At 47.8% G+C, this 19,114-nt stretch overlaps 1 protein-coding gene across 2 annotated transcripts in view; it reads right to left on the bottom strand.

The window, feature by feature from the left end:
• Window positions 1-19,114, bottom strand: part of LOC122378303 (von Willebrand factor A domain-containing protein 8-like) — a 71,826-nt gene that overhangs the window by 20,917 nt on the left and 31,795 nt on the right. The window contains exons 27-29 of one of the 2 annotated variants that reach the window (XM_043359216.1): window positions 13,520-13,653; window positions 9,574-9,710; window positions 6,328-6,527 (exon numbers count right to left, since the gene is read on the bottom strand). In XM_043359216.1, coding sequence (XP_043215151.1) covers window positions 6,328-6,527; window positions 9,574-9,710; window positions 13,520-13,653 — 471 coding nt within the window. Of the gene's footprint in view, window positions 1-6,327; window positions 6,528-9,573; window positions 9,759-13,519; window positions 13,654-19,114 lie in introns of both variants that reach the window. The other variant, XM_043359215.1, reaches the window with a different exon arrangement.

The following is a 19,114-nucleotide window of genomic DNA, read 5'->3' as shown; positions in this document are numbered from 1 at the left end:
TACATTGATGTTTTTTGCACATTCTGACCACAGTTCTTCTAAATATAGGGCATCAAATTTTTACAAAATGTTGCATCTTTATATTTTTGAACGACCATTACTTTGGTTGTACTTGTTTGATTTGAATGAAATAAACCTTACTGTTTAGGTAATTTCTTAAGCATTTGTTTAGAATTGCACCTACTTAAATATATGACCTTGAAATTTGCTTAACTCTGTTCTTAAGCGCAAATATTGAAATAGCAAAAAACACGTCACCTTCGATTTGGCTCATTTTCATATATTTTATTGCCTCAAATAGTAAGAAAATTAACCTCACTCTCATTCTATCTAAAAGTAAATTCCGGATTCGAAATAAAACACACTTTTTGAGAAGCTTTCGGCATTGCGCCATCATCAGCTCTGGAGTTTTATTCGCAAACATTTGAGAAAATATGCATTCGGGCTGATAGTTTTGTCTGCAGTTATTTCATCCAGTACTTCCTTCATATCATATAACAGTTGGCGGCGCAAGAACATTTCGTTACACACATGCATGTAGATCGGCATCGTATCATTTATTTCGAATCCGGAATTTACTTTTAGATAGAATGAGAGTGAGGTTAATTTTCTTACTATTTTCTTACTATTTGTTACAATGTCTCTCAAGTTAGCGTTGAAACATATTTTATTGCCTACCATATTCTTAACAACCTGTGAAAAAATTAGCGTGGGCCATTCATAAGTTTTGAAGAAAATTGCACATATGCAAACGTATGTTAGCACGCGAAGTGGAGGGGGAAGAACGAATTTCGCCCACCCCTCCTGTTTTTCGCCAATATCTCATAAGATAAATGCGAAATTAATTATGGTTACCTGTCAAGAATTGAATTGGACATCTCATCGTGCAAGCAATAAGAAAATCGGTTCACAACTGTTCTAGTAATAGCGGTGTAAAGTGAACGTCCTGTCGCCGCAGCAACGCGGCGACTCGGCAGCCGGCGCCGACCGCTACGCGCCGCCTGAATTGTAGACTGTGCCGGGACGGAACGAAACGGTTCCGTCTTTACATCGCGCTCCCTACCGCTGATTACGTTTGATTCGCGTCAAATTGTGTGAGAAGACTAAGAAATGTACAGGGAATCTTATGGTGAAAGAATTTTGAAAATCGGTTGGTAAACAATTGAAATATGAGCGTGTAAACACAAAATTGTGATTGCTGCGTTTCCCGCATCGGCCGAGCCCGCCTCAGCCGGCGACATGTTACTCTTAGCAGGCCTCTAACTGCCATATTTATTATTGGATTAACTAGAAATTCCCCATACATACTAAAAAATGTATGTTCTTTCGTATAGTGAAGATCAAAAGACGTGAAGATACCGTTGCGTGATAATGTTTTCGTTGAATTTACTTCATGATGCATTTCCACACGTCTCAAAATTCACCGCAAAATACCGTTTGCCTGAGACACTTTTACTATGGAACGTGAATGCTTGACTACGATGACTATGCATTTCCATTCTCGCAGAGTTTGGGATATCACTAAAATCAGCAATCATTCATTTCAGAAAGTGTACACAAGCAAGCATGTCTTGAATCTGTCTTTCAAGGTCACGCGCGGTTGCGTGATGTTGATGCATGAAGACGGCGTTTGCCGCGAAAGTTATGAATGGCCCACTCCAATTTTTTCACAGATGGTTAGGAACATTGTGACGGGCGACTAATATGTAAAAATTACCCAAATCGAAGGTGACGTGTTTTCTGCAATTTAAATTTTTCTGTTTTAATTCAAGGTCAAATGCATCTCAAGGTCACTTCAATTTTATTTTATGATTAAAAATCAAAGCCTTATCAATTGCCTATAAGACCCTGTTAATATCATTTTGATACCAGAAAAGGAACCAGAGTTATAGCCATTTAAAAAATTGATGTGTGACATTTTTCGCTATATTCGATGACCTATATCTCAGCGATACGTTATCAAATTTCGAAAATATTATACGTAACTCAGTTTTGAACCATGCCCAGTTTGCCTACAAATTTTCAGAAAAATCGAAGGGGATGACGGATTTCGGTGTTTGATTTGACGTGGAATGCCCCAGCCATTTTACACGATCATGGCCGGCTTGTTACCCAACAAATCGATCGCATCTTCAACACTTAAAAGCTTAAGACGACGAAGATAGAGCCTGAAGTACACTAAATTTTATAGGTGCAAAACCTACCGCTAAAACCCGCGAGACCTGTACCTTGCACGTGTTAAAATTGGAAGTGATTCGGACTCTTACTTCTCGAGATATTTAAGTTTTAACCCGCGCCCGGCTGGGGGTCCTGGATTTCCACGCCCTGCTGGGGGGGGGGGGTGTTTGAACACCCCCCCTTGTAACTCGGCTCCTGGGCCACGTAGCGATACGCGGAAGGCGGCGTTCGAAAGAGCGTCAAAAATAATGACGAAATCACTTCGGTCAATTTTTTGGTCAGGTCAAAGGTCAGGTCACCAGAGGTCATTGAAGGCAAAATTTCGCCGATTTCCAGGTCGAATGTCGAAAATTTCTAAGAAGCCAACGCATAGCTCGGGAACCAATAGAGCTACAGCGCCGCGGAAAAGCGCATTCGATAGCCCTATTAACGCCCTTTCTGAGTAATTCTCTCAGATTTGACCTAACGTCAACGGTTTTGCCTGCAGGGGGCAAAAACTGCAAAAATAGTCGATTTTTTTCGAAAACAGTTTTTCTGCAATAACTTTTGACCCAAGCCTTGTACGAGCTTACTTTTACCGGCATCGTGTTCCTCTCGTCAAGACGCATCGAATGAACTATAACTTGACCTTGAAAGGTCAACTTGAAAATTTGACCTCAGGTCAAGGTCATGACCTGACCGGAAAGGGTCATGTTGCATATCAGTCGATCCGTACCGTCGAGCTGAACACATCTAAGGCGTTTTCATCGCTCTAGCATGCCTCTATCAAAAGTTATTTGCGAAAAACTGTTAGATACCATTCGTGACCTAAGATGACCTCAGGGCATAAACAAGGGTCACGGACACCATTTTCATGTTCAGTGTGTCTAAAACACTTGTAATTCGGTGTTTGGGAGTGTTTATAATGTCTTGCATCCAAAAGAGGCGCATTTCAATTTTCTCCCATTGACTTATAATGGCGAGGTCGCAAAATTGACCTGACCTTAGGTCATCGATATCAAAATTCTGAGATATACATTTTGTACATGCTATTGCCCTTAGCAATCGCTGAAAGTTTCAAAGCGATCGGTCACTCGGTGTAGCTATGACAGACATTGAAAGTTTTTATGAGGTGAGGTCACTTCAAGTGACCTGGTGACCTGACCTTGAATGACCTTGGTCTGAAATTTTTACAACATGTGTAGAATTGATGTATGATAAGGTGTACCAAAAACGGCGGCGCTCCGCGCCGCCGTTTTGGAGATATTCGCGAAAAACCACAAGGGGGGGGGGGTGTTCAAACACCCCCCCCCCAGCAGGGCGCGGGTTAAATCATGACCTTACTTTTGGGACACCCTGTATGCACAGACATTAATGGACATAGGACGGCCGAGTTTGGAGCCTTTCACATCTGAAACAGCCTGGCTTCGTCGCCTCGGAGTGGAATATCAAAACCCACAGATCTTACCGCTGAAAACGTGAGCCGTGTGCCCTAATATTTCACGAGCATATCACATCACCACAATGCAGCCCACTCGCCTCCATATTCACGTAACAATAATAGAGCTGACCGTATGCCTTTCCTGACCTTTACATCCGTAACACGAAAGGGAAGGGGGGGGGGAGAATGCGGACAGAATCGACAATCTGGTAAAACATCTCTCCAGCCATCAGCGAGCGACACCAGCTTGCTCCTCAGATATTCCGGCGTCAGCGCCGCCGCCTCAGGAATTCTCAGAGTCGCGGCGGCGGTCGCCAGATTCAGGGTTCTCAGGGGTGTGTGCGGCGCCGGGCGGCCGGGTCAGAGCCGCGGGCGATTTATGGTGTGCCGTGGGAGCGCCTGGACACTCTCAGACCGACCACAGGCAGTATTGAGCGCCGCGCATAGGGGCGAGTCGGCGGCAGTCGTCAGTGACATTGAGCGCGGCTGATGAGACGGAAAGGCAGCCGGGTATGAGTGACACAGTTGAGTGACACCATCGCTGCATGCACGAGTGGAGCACGGAACTGTGTTAAATGGGGACACCCCGCTGCTCTTGTGAGACCGCGGGGGCGGCTGACGGTCAGGCCTATACCCCGGTCGTTCCACCAGGGTCAGCCGTCACCCCCTCCCCCGGCTGACCTGGCGGTAACTGCCCCAGTGACGTCAGAGGCTGACCGGGCGCCGCTCACGGGCCATACCTCAGCCGCGGTAATGGAGAGAGCGACACTGCGGCCACAGCGGCGGCGCCCGGCCGGCCGCAAAACGAATGGCGGTGGTATGGGGAGGTCGTTCTGAACAACAGCAAAAACACACGCGGCATAAGTATCCATTATCCCTGCAGGACTAATGTGGAATGGGCTGTGTCTGCGACATTGATGCCAAAGCCGATGGAGTGATGTATCGCAGCCTGCCGATGAGAGATAGGTATTACGTAGGTGCCCTCCAACGAGAATAGAACGGACCACTAAATACTGATATATAATATAGATGTTCGAAAGATACTAGATAGGTATATAATCGGATTAAAGGAAGACTGCCACCTTCAAAAAGTTTTCTCAGATCGGCCTATGATTTATTGCCTGGACAAAACAAAATTTTAGAATTCACCTGACAAAGTATCATCACGTGAATCGCGAAAAAAATTGTCGATTATCATACAATTATCAATCGGTTAATGTCTAGCGACAATGTTTACACATCACTAGACTTCAAGGTCATAAGATTATTACATTTTATTTGAAAAAGTAAGGTATTTTATGATTTACTAATATATGATTTCATAAGAAATTGGCCATGTTTAATTTATTTTGCATTTAAGTTCGTAAAACATTTAAAAATCATGGCTCATTTGGAATGGGTCTGGCCCATGTTAAACCCCATTTCCCACACTTTTTTTGGAAAAAATGAACTACTGAATATATAAGTTTAACTTTTATTTTGACACTCCAAAATTCTTCTCTGATCTCGAAACAATCAAAGTTTTGACATATATTTACCAAAAGATAAGAAAATTCATGTTTCAAAGTTATCGATAAACAGTAGAGATGTCGGTTATCTTGGACTAAAAAAATGGCATCAAACTGAACTTTGGTCTCCGATTTCTCGCAAACGGGTTCGAATTTCGGAAAACCGACTTCAGTCTGGGACATAGGTGGCTCAGCTCTAGTGAAAACCGTTTTGTGGAAAAAAGGTGGCAGTCTACCTTTAAATAGGTACGCATTTCTCAAAATAAGGCCACTTCTGTACCCGCCAGCTCCAGATGTCTGTTGGTTCAACTTTCTACTTTTTACAGTAAAGGACATCCGAAAACCTGGAAGGAACTTGGCGCTGTAGCCTGTAGTAACATAAGTAGTTTGCACAGCAGTCATAGTTAGAATTTCAAATGAGCTTTTTACAGCTGTCTCGCACTAGAAGAGTAAAAGTTATGTGAAAACGCCTACTTCCCTCGGGCAAGAAAAAAAAAACGCAAACCAACGGGCATTACATTACAAAAATGAGATAGGCATAGGTACTAAGCGTTAAACATTATTAAGTCCTTGGTAATTTGCCTGAATACCCGCTTGATGAAATCCATGCCTCAGGACTTTTTTATAAGTGTATTGTTTCGGTTTGGCTTTCACTGACACAATTTTGATCAGAGCACAAAACTAAAAAACTCTGCGACGTGGCAAATGCAAGTTATTTTTGTCCCGATACACTGATCAAAAGGCACCGCCGGTTCCAGATGTTCACGGTCCACCGTGAGTCTCAGCATCATAACTTCGTCTGATGAAAATATTTGGGGAAGTTTATGGCCATGAATTCCAGTTACGTTATTTTTATAGTGCATCAAAGCCGGCAACTTTGGCGGTGTTTACGGCTCTGATAAGGTACGGTAACTCAACACGGTGACCCGAAGAAGTGGTGTCCGGGGAACTGAACTGAGTGAAGCATTGATCAGAGCGATGCATGTCTATGATGTTCTGATTCTGATTAACCTAACATAGCTTCTCATACAGCGAACAGTAAAAAGTGGCATTGCTCACCTTCGGTCATATTCCGAATACGGCTGTACGGCCCTGAGAGTGACCTATGTGACGCAACATTGATTGACCCACACACTGACGAGTGACGACCATGTCCCTTGAGACTGACCTGTGTGACGTTAACACTGACCCACACGCCCACCATGCCCCCCCGGGACTGACCTGTGTGACGTCATGACCGGCGTCAAGTCGGTACGGGCCGCCCTTGCCGCCGAGACCAGCCGTGTCGCGGCCGCCCGTGCCGCCGGCCCACGTGTTGCCGCCCACGTGTGGCGCGTTCGTGGCGTCCACTTTGCCGTGTTTGGGTGCCTCCACGTCCTTGCCACTCTCGCGCTCGTAGGTGACCTGCACGGGCCGCGAGTCTGCCGATGGGAGGCCGAGTCGCCGCGTCAGGAGTCATTTGCATGCAAATACGACGGCAGCGACGGCGGATCAGCGGCGAGGGGACGCTACGGGCGCCGTCGGCGTCGGACGCGGGTATGAGAGGCAGACAGACAGACAGACAGACAGACAGACAGACAGACAGACAGGCAGGCAGACAGTCACACATACATGGAAAACGCCTGCTCTACCACCCGGATGGTCTGGCGAAGAGAGTGCGGCATTGCAAAAAAGCAAACACTTGTATGATGGCCATTGGCCGTACTCCTTTGTGGTTGATAATGTCGATCCCGACTTTCGTGAAAAGTCAAAGCAAAGGTCAAATTTGTGGAAGTGCATTTGGGACGACAAAATATATCAAAAAATGGTTTGAAAAACAATCTAGGCAAAGGAAATTTCACGTTGACGGTGAACTTTTCCGTTGGAGGGTCCGCCTCCGATAACAACCGTCACAAATCCATTCCTGCTCCACCCCTACAGCCAGGGACATTGCTGCAGTGAGACGGCAGACCAGTTGTAGGTATATACTCCACTGTAGCGGCGGAACAACTTCAATTAAGGGGGGGGGGGCACCGCCGACTTTTGGTCCCATTCTTTCCATGCAACGCCTATAGGGCTTATGTTAAAATGCCAAAATCAAAGGGGGGCACGGTGCCCCGGTGCCCTCCCCGTTCTGCCGCCTATGATACTCCGGTTGGTGATATTACATCATCCCAAGGCTGCCACGCAGCTGGCTGACCAGAATTCAGCCGACCCGATTAATGTCGAGTAGCCGGGGTTACGAGCATTGAGCAGGCCCACAAAGATGGTGGACCAGCTTCCCATAATTACAGCGTGTCACCCGCTGAGGAGGGCAGATATTATGCAAACGCAAAGTTATTGTTGTGAGTTAGAAGTGACAGACTGGCCAACACTAATTAAGAACAGCGCACAAAGACGAATCAGTGCTCTTTAGAGAGAGGAGCCAGTTCAGGGCCTATAGTTCCGGTCAAAATTGCTGAGAAGAGTGGATGTTATAGGGCAGGGTATGCCAATGTTTGTTGATCGGCGGTTAACCTTCGCCCCAGTGGGGGGGGGGGGGGGCATATGTTACCACCCTGTCGCGTTTTTCGCGTGTAAATAAAAAAGCGCGGCGCGTAGCGCCGCGCCGCTTGGGGTAGCTTTTTGTACTTCAATTTTGGACAATTTGTGAAATTTTTGACCCCAGGTCATGTCAGGTCAGGTCACCAGGTCAAATTAACTGACCAAGCCTAAAAAAGTTTGCAATCATGTCCAGCCTGCAGTGTTTGTCAGAAAGGTTTCAAACTTGGTGGATTGCATGATGTTATGGGCGCCTAAAATTTGTATATCTCGGATTTTTCATATCCGTGACCTAAGGTCAGGTCAGTGGCGTGACCTTACCATTATAAGGCAATGGAGAAAAATGAAAATGCCTCTAGATCCGTGTGTACGCATAGAAACAGTCCAAATATTTCAGAATCACAATGATTTAGTCCACTCGTGATGACCAAGGTGTCATTTTTGCTGATAGCCTGTAGACAGGTCATCTGAGGTCACTTGAGGCTACAAACAGTTTTTTGCCAATAACTCGCGATTGGAAAGAGATAGGACGCTGGGGATGGTCTCATTGTGTTTGTCTTGTTGAGACGCATCGACTGATATGCAACATGACCTTTTCCGGTCAGGTCATGACCTTGACCTGAGGTCAAATTTTCAAGTTGACCTTTCAAGGTCAAATTATAGTTCATTCGACGCGTCTCGGCGAGGTGAACACGATTCTGGCAATAGAAATGCCGTCACTTTTGTAGTCAAAAGTTATTGTCGAAAAACACTTTTCGTAAAAACAGCTATTTTTGGAGTTTTTGCCCTCTGGAGGCTAAACCGTTGACCTGAGGTCAATATTGATAATCACCTTTTCAAAAGAAGAGCTCAAAAGCTATCGTTTGCTGTTCCATGCGTTTTTCTAGCTACCATAGTTCCTGAGATAGCGGCATGTTTTCTGAAAAATATAATGACAATTGGCAAATTTTGACCTTTGATGACCTCTGGTGACCCCAATATTGCTCAAAGGTGAAAAATGACCGAAATACTTTCAAACGTACGCATTGAGAGCTATCGACTGCTTTTTACCGCGTCTTTCTATCCCTCTTAGTTTTTGAGTTAGAGGTGGGTGGTAACATATGCCCCCCCCCCCCCCCACTAGGGTGAAGTTGGCTGAGACCGCCACTGGGGCGCGGGTTAAACGTTGCTGAAGGGACGGGGAACGTTCTAACATTATCACTGTACGAGCAAAAAACCCGACGGAATACCGCATACCTATGCCTGAGCATATACCGGCATACTAATGAGGGGATAAGATTATGCCCTCGGGGCATTTAGAGGTCATAATACGGTGAGCCCAAGATCTCGAATAATTTCATTTTCATTCGGACCAGCTCACCGCAGCCTGCGTCTCGCTGTCTGCTCGCTTTAGCCACAGCTCGGCGGCGAGAATAGGTAGACTGTTCCGCCGGGCACGGTATCACTGCGGGCTAGTCTAGCCACGCAGGGCTTCAGAGATCGGCAGTGAGGGCAGGTGAAGTGGCTGAATATGGGCTCAGGCTGCTGCATGCTACTGTAATGTAATTAAAACTTGTTTCATCGTGGTCGTCGATTGACCATCAACCCATTAAATATTCCACTTAAATTTGAACTAGCTTCAAGCAGCTACTGACCACCTGCTTGACACTTCCACCGGGTCCCTTAGACCCGCAGGCCCGCTCTCAGTGCCCACCCGTCATCACAAAGAGGTGTATCCTCCTGTTGATAGGGACCCTTCTCAGCAGTTCCCCGTCGACCCCTGAATTTCTCAGTCCATTTTTCTTCCCTTCACCAACTTCCATCCCCAAGCTCCTTCACAGCCACACACTCCCGGTTCTCAGGTTTTGATCACAAACACTCCGGTAGTCAGATCTCAATCGCACACCCTCCCAGTCCCAACGTCCTTAGTTTCCCCGTCACACTTTCCGTCCCCCAGCGTTCGCTCACCGTCTCCGACCAGCCGGGCCCAGTGAGCGGCCGAGCGGGTCAGCTGCTCGGTGGCCGTCTCCCAGAGCCGCACCACGCCGCGTGTGTCGACCGTCACCACGCCGCCGGCGCCGTGGCCGGCCACGAACAGCGGCGTGCTGTTGATATTGGACGCCCACGAGTAGTAATGCGTGTGGGACGACGGGCTGCGAGACACGATAGAACGGGGTGAGATGGGACAGACCGAGCGCAGTGAGACGGGGTAGACACACAGAAGGGGCTGGCGTCTGTAAACACGTGAAGAAGACAAGACGGGTGCGTGAAGAAGAAGAAAAGCTGAAAGCATCCAGCCAACAACGTGGACCGTGGGAGTCAATTATTGCATGTTTGCAACGATTACACAAGATTTTAAGTAGACCGGATCTTCCAACAGCTTCCAGCATTTGTATGCTTATGCAGCCAAGTCAATTTAATGTGAAATATCATTCTAATATGAAATGGTCATGATACAGCTGTGCTGGTAGTTAATGAGCAAATAAGCGTAGAAACACAAATGAACAGGAAATTCAAATGACCATCCTGCAGCCATTAGTGATACAAATTGCAGGCACTAATGACTGGCACAAGGCATACGATTTGGCGATGAAAGAACAAAAACCTTATGCCATTGTCAAACATGACTGAGGTGTAGGTATTTAAGCTTGAGAAGTAAGGGTATTTAAGTCAGAATGAGATGAAAATAACTATGTCGTAGCACATTTGCACCCTCCACATTTACTTTTTTCCCTACATTTACTTAGCTCGAATGCGTATCTAATTAACTTTGTGACGAACCAAGAGCTAAGGATAACGACTAGCTTGTTGTGCAGATCAGATGCTAACCTTTACTATCCGATCGGGAAAATGGAAATCCCAGTTGAGTGTGCATAGCTGGGCGCCGGACGCGGTCCATCCCAATCACAAGCTTGAAGCTTCAACTGGCTGCAGCTGCTCTCACCACCCGTAGACGATCCCCGTTAGGCTCCCTATTTATAGGAGCTTCCACTCTTACGAGAGTGCGCCAGAGCGACTTGAACTCGGTCTCTCGTCACCCGGAATGCGACGCTTTACCAACTGAGCTACGTAACTAGCTAATTAGGTTATGTAATTGTAAATTATGTAACGTCTGTCACTCAACGTGACGCTACCAAGTGAGCTTGATTGCTGATAATTGATGTCATTAGGCATCTCGTGAACATCACCGGGAAACACATCGTTAACAGAGCCACGGCGGCCGGCATTGAAGTCTGGCGGTGCCAGTTACATCACACCAGTTCCACGCCACAGTTCTCGCTGCAACTTTTTTTATAATTCACTGACATTGTTAGCATTTCTTATCTTCATAATAATGACGAAATTACCACCGTATCTATTTGAGAGTACGGTGCAGACAGAGAAACCTTAGCTCTCAACAGTGAAAACTAAAAATTTATCAGGATAATTAAGATGCTTTTAAACTCGGCAAGGATTGCAACGAGGTCTTCAAGAGAATTGATTTATGATCCATGGCATGGGCAAGGTCATTTTTATATTAAAAATAAAAACGAATTTAAGTATCTACAACCCGAAAGTCACAGAACACCCCTGTACTGTATCGATATTGCCTTCATCACCCCGAACAATAAAGCTTACGACTTCCGTGACCTCACGAGTCAGAACAAATGGCTCCACCGACCAAAGAGGTTTACCATCGATATCTAACATATAACCTGAGAGAGCTTATATAGCATCTCTATGCCACCACAACCATCACGCAGAGTCCGCCCCTTCCCCACCGCACCGCCGACATTGGTGGCGCCCATTGGTGGCACGCGTCACCCCGTCGTCCGGATAGCACGTGCGGTAGCGCGGTCGGCGCGGGCTGCCGGCGGGGCGGCGGACCGGCGGCAGCTGATGGCTCGTGTGGCTGTGACGTGACCAGACTGCTGCGGACCACATCAGACCGGGGCGGGCGCCGAACACAGCTGGTAACGCTGCCACCGCCGCGCCGCGGCGGCTGATGACTGTCAGCGAGCGGCGACAGATAGTTGGATGTTTCGGTGATGGATGGGTGAGAGCCGAGTGTGCGTTAGAGGCGGCGGGCACATATCGGGCGAGTGGCTGCGTGGAAGAATAACTGGTATGTCACGGTATATCGCCGTGACCTGTAGATATGTAGCATGCTAAAATATACCCTCAGCAAGGTTAGCATTCAGCCAGTATGCATCTAATACATGTTGACTCAACCTATGCGACAGCTGCATACCGGAAACATTTACCGGGCGCCTCAGAAATGCGTTTGTTGCTATGCCTGTGCGAATCAGATAGAGGACATGACATCCGCCAAAAACAAGCAGCAGTGCATCGCACGTGAGGCAGAAGCAGCCGGTAAGAGCGCTAAAATAGCGAACAAGACTTCGGATACCGGGGGTCAGTCACTTGCCAACAAAAATCACACCTAAGATCTCTGTACTTCTGAAGGGCTCAGCAACAGCCCATCTTTCACTCGTCACCCAATTATCTGAGTCGTCGAGCCGTCCCTGCTGTCCCGGCGACTGCTCTATAAGAGATCCGAACCGGTCGTCACGTAACACGGGCCAATAGCCACCCCGGAGAAATGGCGAGACAAGAGGCACTCCCCGGGAAACCTCCGATGAGGATCACTGGCGCTGCGTCGCCAACGAGGTCGCCTTATTGCAAGGTCATCGCCGGCGTTTATTGGACAGCAACGACATGACGAATCTCCTGCACTTGGACAGTACAGGAGACGACCAGCATGCTTTATTGCTTTCGGGCTGTTCACGCCGAGGAGAGTTATAAGATCCACATATTGACATCCTGTCTCACTGCATACGGCACCTCGGCCGTAAGCGTCGTAAATCGCATTCCACATACAGTGCAAAACATTGGGCATAACATATTGTCAATACAGCCAGCCTTAAAACAGGGCCACTAAAACTCTCTCTAGAATCGTCCCTACTGTAAGATCACTATAAGCCAAGAGGCCAGGGCCACCTCCTGTCGGCCACTCCGGACGCTGCGGCCCAATAGTGGCCATGTCTCTGGGCGGGATTCAATAGGCTGGCGGTCAGCAAATCAGGTCTGTCGGGCCCGTATCATAAATCTGTCGGCTCGGCCGGCCCGGTCCGATGGCCGGTATAAACACGCTGTGTTCGGCGGCCGACAGTGGTCCGATGGCCGGTGGAATGGGCCCATCAGACCGGCCCGTATCAGGGGATCGCCGAGTGTCGGACGCGCCCGGTGGCGGCCAGGTATCGACTCCGGGCCGACGGCCGGACGAACCTGGCGAGCACGACCCCTCCGGCCGCCCACCGAGCTCAGATCGACGGCCACCGGCAGGAAAATCCATCAGTTATCATCGTTTTATCAGACGTCCACTGGATTGATTTAAAGGCCAAATGATGAATCCGAGTCCAAATATCAGCTCGGATCCGGCACGACATATTGAAGCTGCCTGACTGCCCGGCGATTGGTAAAATGGATGGCAATGCGGAGGATGACAGATATCCTGCTGTGGGCCGGTCCGCCGCGTGACCGGTGGGTCGGCTAATGGATTCCGGAACGGTCGAGGGGTGGGGTTAGTGTGGCTAGAACCAGTTAGCTGTGTGATGTATCGCGACAGTGCCTCCCCACGTGTGTTTAAAGTCACTGCTAATGCCACTTTTGGTGGGAACTTGCAAAAGTGGTCCCATTACGACACATTTTGCTCGACTTTTCGTTAGAATGTGTCTGCTTGTTTGCAGACTAATTGATACCTGACTTCTGTCGAGGAATTTATCGGACATAGGATCAACATTATGCATTTACATGTTTGAGGTGATACCAAGAGACACAATTACAAGAAAAAACATGGCAGCATTTGACATACGCCACTGATGGGACCGAGCCGATTGTGGGATGCCTCCTGTGCCGTGTGCGTCATCCTCACCTCTGAACCGGCAGGTATTTCACGGTGCCTGAGGGTAGGTCAGTGACCTCCAGGTAGGCACTGACCGACGGCGACTTGGGCAGGTCGCTCCTGACCTCGATCGGAAGGTCAGCTCGGGTCACCGCCCGCACCACCTGCAAAAACAAACAGTTTATTAGAAACTGTTTACCACTAAGCAATCAACCCAAACATAATTGCCGACGCAATTACCCATTTTTTTTTTTGCATTCGAGTGACTACTCGTCATATAATTGAACTGGACTCAGCAGTCAACAATGTAACGTCTAGCGTCTAGCACGTCTAGCGTCTAGCCGGTTTAAATTTTTATTTTCTGATCATACCTATACTGTACGGTGTTCACCCATCTGCTCCTCCGACGTGACCCGACCTGACCGGGACCGGAGCTGAGCCCGTGCAGGCTCGGCCGCGCGGTGTGACAGTATAAACATTATCCAGATGCACCGGCATGCGTCACCAGCGCCGGGCGCCGCCGCTTAATTGTTGATGTACAATAAATCAGAAGGTGCGGTGGCCGCCGGCCGCTCGGGTGCTAACGCCGGATGGAAAAGAACTGGAGTGGGCGTATCAGGGCAAAGGACACTCACTACCGGTTTGAACCAGTAACGAGTGGCTCGGCCTGGCTACGCACACCCTCGGCTCTGGACCAGAGGAGGGCAGTTCACCTCGGGGCTCTGGAGCGCGCGCACCTCTTCTCAAAGACACTGCGTCTGAGGGGAGGGGCGGGGGAAGAAGTCCGAGAACCGACGAACGACAACCACGACCAAACGGCGTTGTCACATTGGTGCCGTGACCCGGATCGGACTTCAACTTCTCCTGAACATCTCTGCCGCTCAAAGCCCTACAAAAGGTCAGTCTCAGCTACCAACTAGACTGAAATCAACTGGAAGTGAACTCTACCTCATTTCCATCTGAGGTCAGTTTCAACTCTATCTGGATTCTGCCTCGTAGTCATCTCCATCAGAGGTCAGACACGACTACGCCTCAACGCCATCAGAGGCCACATTGAACTCAGCTTGAACTCCAACTCGACTCAACTTGGACTCAGCCTGGACTCCAACTGGACTCTATTCGGACCCAGCCTGAGCGCAACTCAACAGCAGCTCGATCGTGTGCAGCGGCATCAACCGATCAGCCAGTACACCTGCTGAAAAGCGTGCATTCAGCCAGCAACACCACATCAAAAGGTGTCCGACTACAGCATCGGTCCGGCTAAAGACTCGTCCGAGTTCAACTTTAACCATCTTCTGGGAACACCAGTTGCCCACGACCACCTTCCGGTGGCGCCGGTGGCTCACAGCCACCTTCCAACGAGTGACGACGACTACACCAGCGCCACAAGAGGCTCAAGAGGAGCCGAGCGCGTGAGTCTACAGCTACACATGCGCCGAGCACAAGAGGCTCAAGAGGAGCCGGGCGCATAGACCGACAACCTCATCAGCGCCGAGCACAAGAGGCTCAAGAGGAGCCGAGCGCATAGACCGACTACACTGGCGTCAGCGGACCGACCAAACGGTCCACCGTCCGTCCATCCCGGCAGGCAGTCAACTGCTGCCACTCGCACTACCGCAGCCGATACTCGACCACCCGGAGGAGGGCGACTGTTGAATAAAACGTCAATACGCCGGCCGAAATCAAGTGAGTACCTCACACCAGAAACCAAAGAAAACCCGTTAAGTTCTCTTTCAAATATTAAACTAGGAAATTCGTGTAACTCTAACTCTAACGTCAACATGGACCCCAACATTCTAGCAGAAATTGCGAGATCAGTACGTGACTTGGAAAGAGGACAAAAGATTGCACAAATGATAGATTTAAAGAAAACGTTCGACGGATCGAGTGCCGATGCTCTGACAAAATGGTTACAGATGATGGACTATGTTTGTGCCCGCTTGGACCATGACGACGCCCAAACGCTCCTAGTTGCCTCACAGACCCTGAAAGGTATGGCCCTTGACTTTTATATGGAAAACAGCTCGCAGATTACCACATGGCCCCAGCTCAGAGAGGTCATCCTAGACAGGTATGTACACCTCAACCCGGTGATAAGATCAAAGCAAAAGATTAGGACGGCCCTGCAACAAACAAACGAATCTGTCGCTGACTTTGCCGAGAGGATCAGAACCCTAGGAAAACAGGCATACGCTGACCGCATAGACGAGAAAGAGGTGACAGAGACCCTTACCAACGCTTTCATAAATGGACTGCGCGACCGCCGACTCCAAGAAAATGTTGCCAGAAAAATGCCTAGCACTCTGGCAGAGGCCTACAAACACGCTCATCACGAACAACAGGTAAGGGAGCACGTTTCGTTGTTTAAGGACAACACTCATGGCTCTGAACCAATGGACTGCGACGCACTGATTAGAGAAAAAGCAAAGGACGACCACATTCAACAACAACTGAACCAGGTGACCGAAACTCTAAACAACATTTGTCAGGTTCTAGTCGCCCAGAACCAGCCACCAGTCCCACAGCAACAGCCTCAGTTTCAAGATCAGCGTTTTCAGGTCCATCCACAGGTTTCACAGCGGTATCGCAGCGGACAACCCCACTTCCAGCCATCCAGAGGTCAAAGTCAAGGTAACCGTGGTCCCCCTAACAACCGACCTTTACGACAGGAGTATCAGTGGACAAAAGACAACAGGCCCATATGCTTCTATTGCGGCATAGCTGGACACGTTCAGCGAGCGTGTCGCAAACGTAGGGCAGACGCAGAAAACGCAAAGACCCATCAGCAGCAGCAGCCGGAAAACTAGAAGGACCTCACCCAGAGGAACAGGAGAAGCACATACAGGTGCTACAGGTAAGTGAACATTGCCCCTATGTAGACATTCATATAGGTTCCCACCCGTTTAGAACACTTTTGGACACTGGTGCTCAACTCTCTCTAGTTAGCAAAGAATTCCTGGAACTATGTGATCCTAAATTAGTGAAACCATGCTCAAAGTCGCCCAACATTTCCCTGCGATCAGCTACCGGCCATACCTTAGAAATTTCAGAAGCAGTGCAAATTCGTATCACATTAGGCAAGGTCAGAATGTACCATGAGTTTCTAGTCGTTGAGGATTTCAAACATGATATGATTCTGGGTGTCGACTTCTTGAACATGAGAAAAGCAATCATCGACTTTGATTCACAAATCCTTGTGATGGGAAGTTCTGTGTTTCCGTTGCAGCGAAAAACGCCACAAAACAAAAAGGAAGTCAATCTCGTGAGACTAGCGGAGGACGTAGACGTCTTCCCACGTTCAGGGGTACAAGTGAAATGTTCTATCGCTAGAAAGAAACATATAGATGAAAATTTTGTAGTCTCACAACTGCCGTCATCACCCTGTTTCGAGAACGAACCAGGTGTTTTGTTGCCGAATGCACTGGTCAAAATATCAAAGAACAAGCATATTCCATGGGTGATTGCAAACGAAACGGGTAGACACGTACATTTCAAGAAAGGACAGGTTTTGGGAACAGCGACCATGGTCAACAAGGATGAATTAAAGCCAAATGTGTCAACTGTAGATGCGGAAGCGTCGGAGACAGAGAGGGACGAGATGGATATCATTTCAACGTTCAATCTAGATCATGTTCCTTCCGAACAGCGTGAAGCTATCATTGAACTGCTGAAAAAGAACTTGGACGTTTTTGTACAAAAGGATGCTGAACTAACAACAACAAACGTAACAGAGATGACAATCAACACTCAGGATCATCATCCTTGTTATCAAAAGCCCAGACGTCAGCCTTTAGCGCATCAGAATATTCTAGAGGAACAAATCCAAGAAATGCTTAAAGCAAAGGTGATAAGGCGCAGCAACTCACCATGGCTTTCGCCAGTTATCATGGTCCCAAAGAAAGATGGTTCAATGAGACTTTGTGTAGACTTTAGGAAGGTCAATGCTATTACTGTTCGACCGGCAGCTAGCATGCCGTCAGCTGAAGATATCTTTTACGCGCTGGGAAAATCGAAGTTCCGTACGTGCCTCGACATGAAACAAGGATTTTGGCAAATTCCTATCAAAGAGGAGGACAAAGAAAAGACCGCTTTTGGAACTTCCTCGGGCGTGTATGAATACAATTCCATGCCATTTGGGACGGCGGGTGCCCCTGGGATTTTCCAAAATTGTATGAATGCTGTTTTAGGAGATGTGCGTGAATTTGCCCTAGCATTCGTAGATGACATCATTGTGTTCAGTGAAACGTTCGAGGATCATATTAGACATTTGCAAGAAGTCCTAGACCGCCTACGAAAAGCAAACCTCAAATTAAAAATTTCGAAATGTGAATTTGTCAAAAAACAGCTCAATTATCTAGGGCACATCATTTCAGATGAAGGTATTTCAGTAGACGCAGAGAAAGTGTCTGCAGTGAAGAATATGAAACCCCCAGAAAATATTCGAGAAGTACGCAGTTTTCTAGGCATGACATCTTATTACCGCAAGTATGTACCGAATTTCAGTAAAATCGCGAAACCCCTGACAGCCCTCACCAAGAAAAACGCTCGTTTCAAATGGTCGAGCGAAGCACAAAGTGCTTTTGACTCGCTCAAGCAAGCGCTCCTTGAAGCGCCAATTCTAGCATTTCCAGACATCACCAAACCGTTCAAGTTGTATACTGATGCTTCTCAATACGCAATGGGTGCAGTTCTGATGCAGGAACAAGACGGTGTGAATCGAGCTATCCAGTACATTTCCCATCAGTTTTCAGAACAAAAACAAAAATGGCCTACAATTGAGCGTGAAGCGTTCGCTATCGTCTATAGTTTGGAAAAGCTTCGACCCATTCTGATTGGAACTGATGTGACGGTCTACACTGATCACAAACCCTTGAAACATTTGTTTACAAGTGAAATGAAAAACCCGCGCATTCAGCGCTGGGCGATCATTCTAGGAGAATATGCCTGTAAAATTGAGTACATTTCTGGTTCCAAAAATGCAGCCGCTGACATGCTGTCTCGACTTCAAAATACGACAGAAGCAGGAGAATTGAACGATAACTGCCACCTAGACTGGCAAGGCGAACAGGTTAACGTAAACGTGATCGACAACGCAGTTAAAGGTCCAACCGAGAACGAATCTGAGGAAAAACAAACGAAACCACTAGACTATCACAATTTCAATGAGAAAGCGTTAAAGAAAGCACAATCGGAAGATGAGGAGATACAAAGCATTATCACAAAATTAGAAAACGATGCGATCGACGCGCAAAACCCAGGCTTCTTTATGGAAAATGATCTTCTCTATCACTTAGAAAAAGGCACGAAAACCAGACCAAATGCTAAAAGGCAACTCGTTGTCCCAACAGCGTTGAGAAAAACTATCTTGGAAGGAGCTCATGATGGTTATCTTGGTGGTCATTTAGGCATCGAAAAGACCACCGACAAGGTCTTGAGGTCATACTACTGGCCAAACGTTTTGAAGGACGTTGTGCAATACGTCCAATCTTGCGAAACCTGCCAAAGAAAGAAACTTGTCAAAGAAAGACGACCCATGCAGGATATGCCAATGCCCTCAGCGCCAATGGAAATCGTAGGCATTGATACTTGCGGACCATTTCCTATTTCGGGAACAGGTAACAAATA

Source organism: Amphibalanus amphitrite, unplaced genomic scaffold (genome assembly GCF_019059575.1).
Source record: "Amphibalanus amphitrite isolate SeventyFive unplaced genomic scaffold, NRLGWU_Aamphi_draft 000057F_arrow, whole genome shotgun sequence".
NCBI classification, from domain to species: Eukaryota; Metazoa; Arthropoda; class Thecostraca; order Balanomorpha; family Balanidae; genus Amphibalanus; species Amphibalanus amphitrite.
The sequence above is the reverse complement of the archived record's forward strand: the minus strand, read 5'-3'. Positions and strand labels throughout refer to the sequence as shown.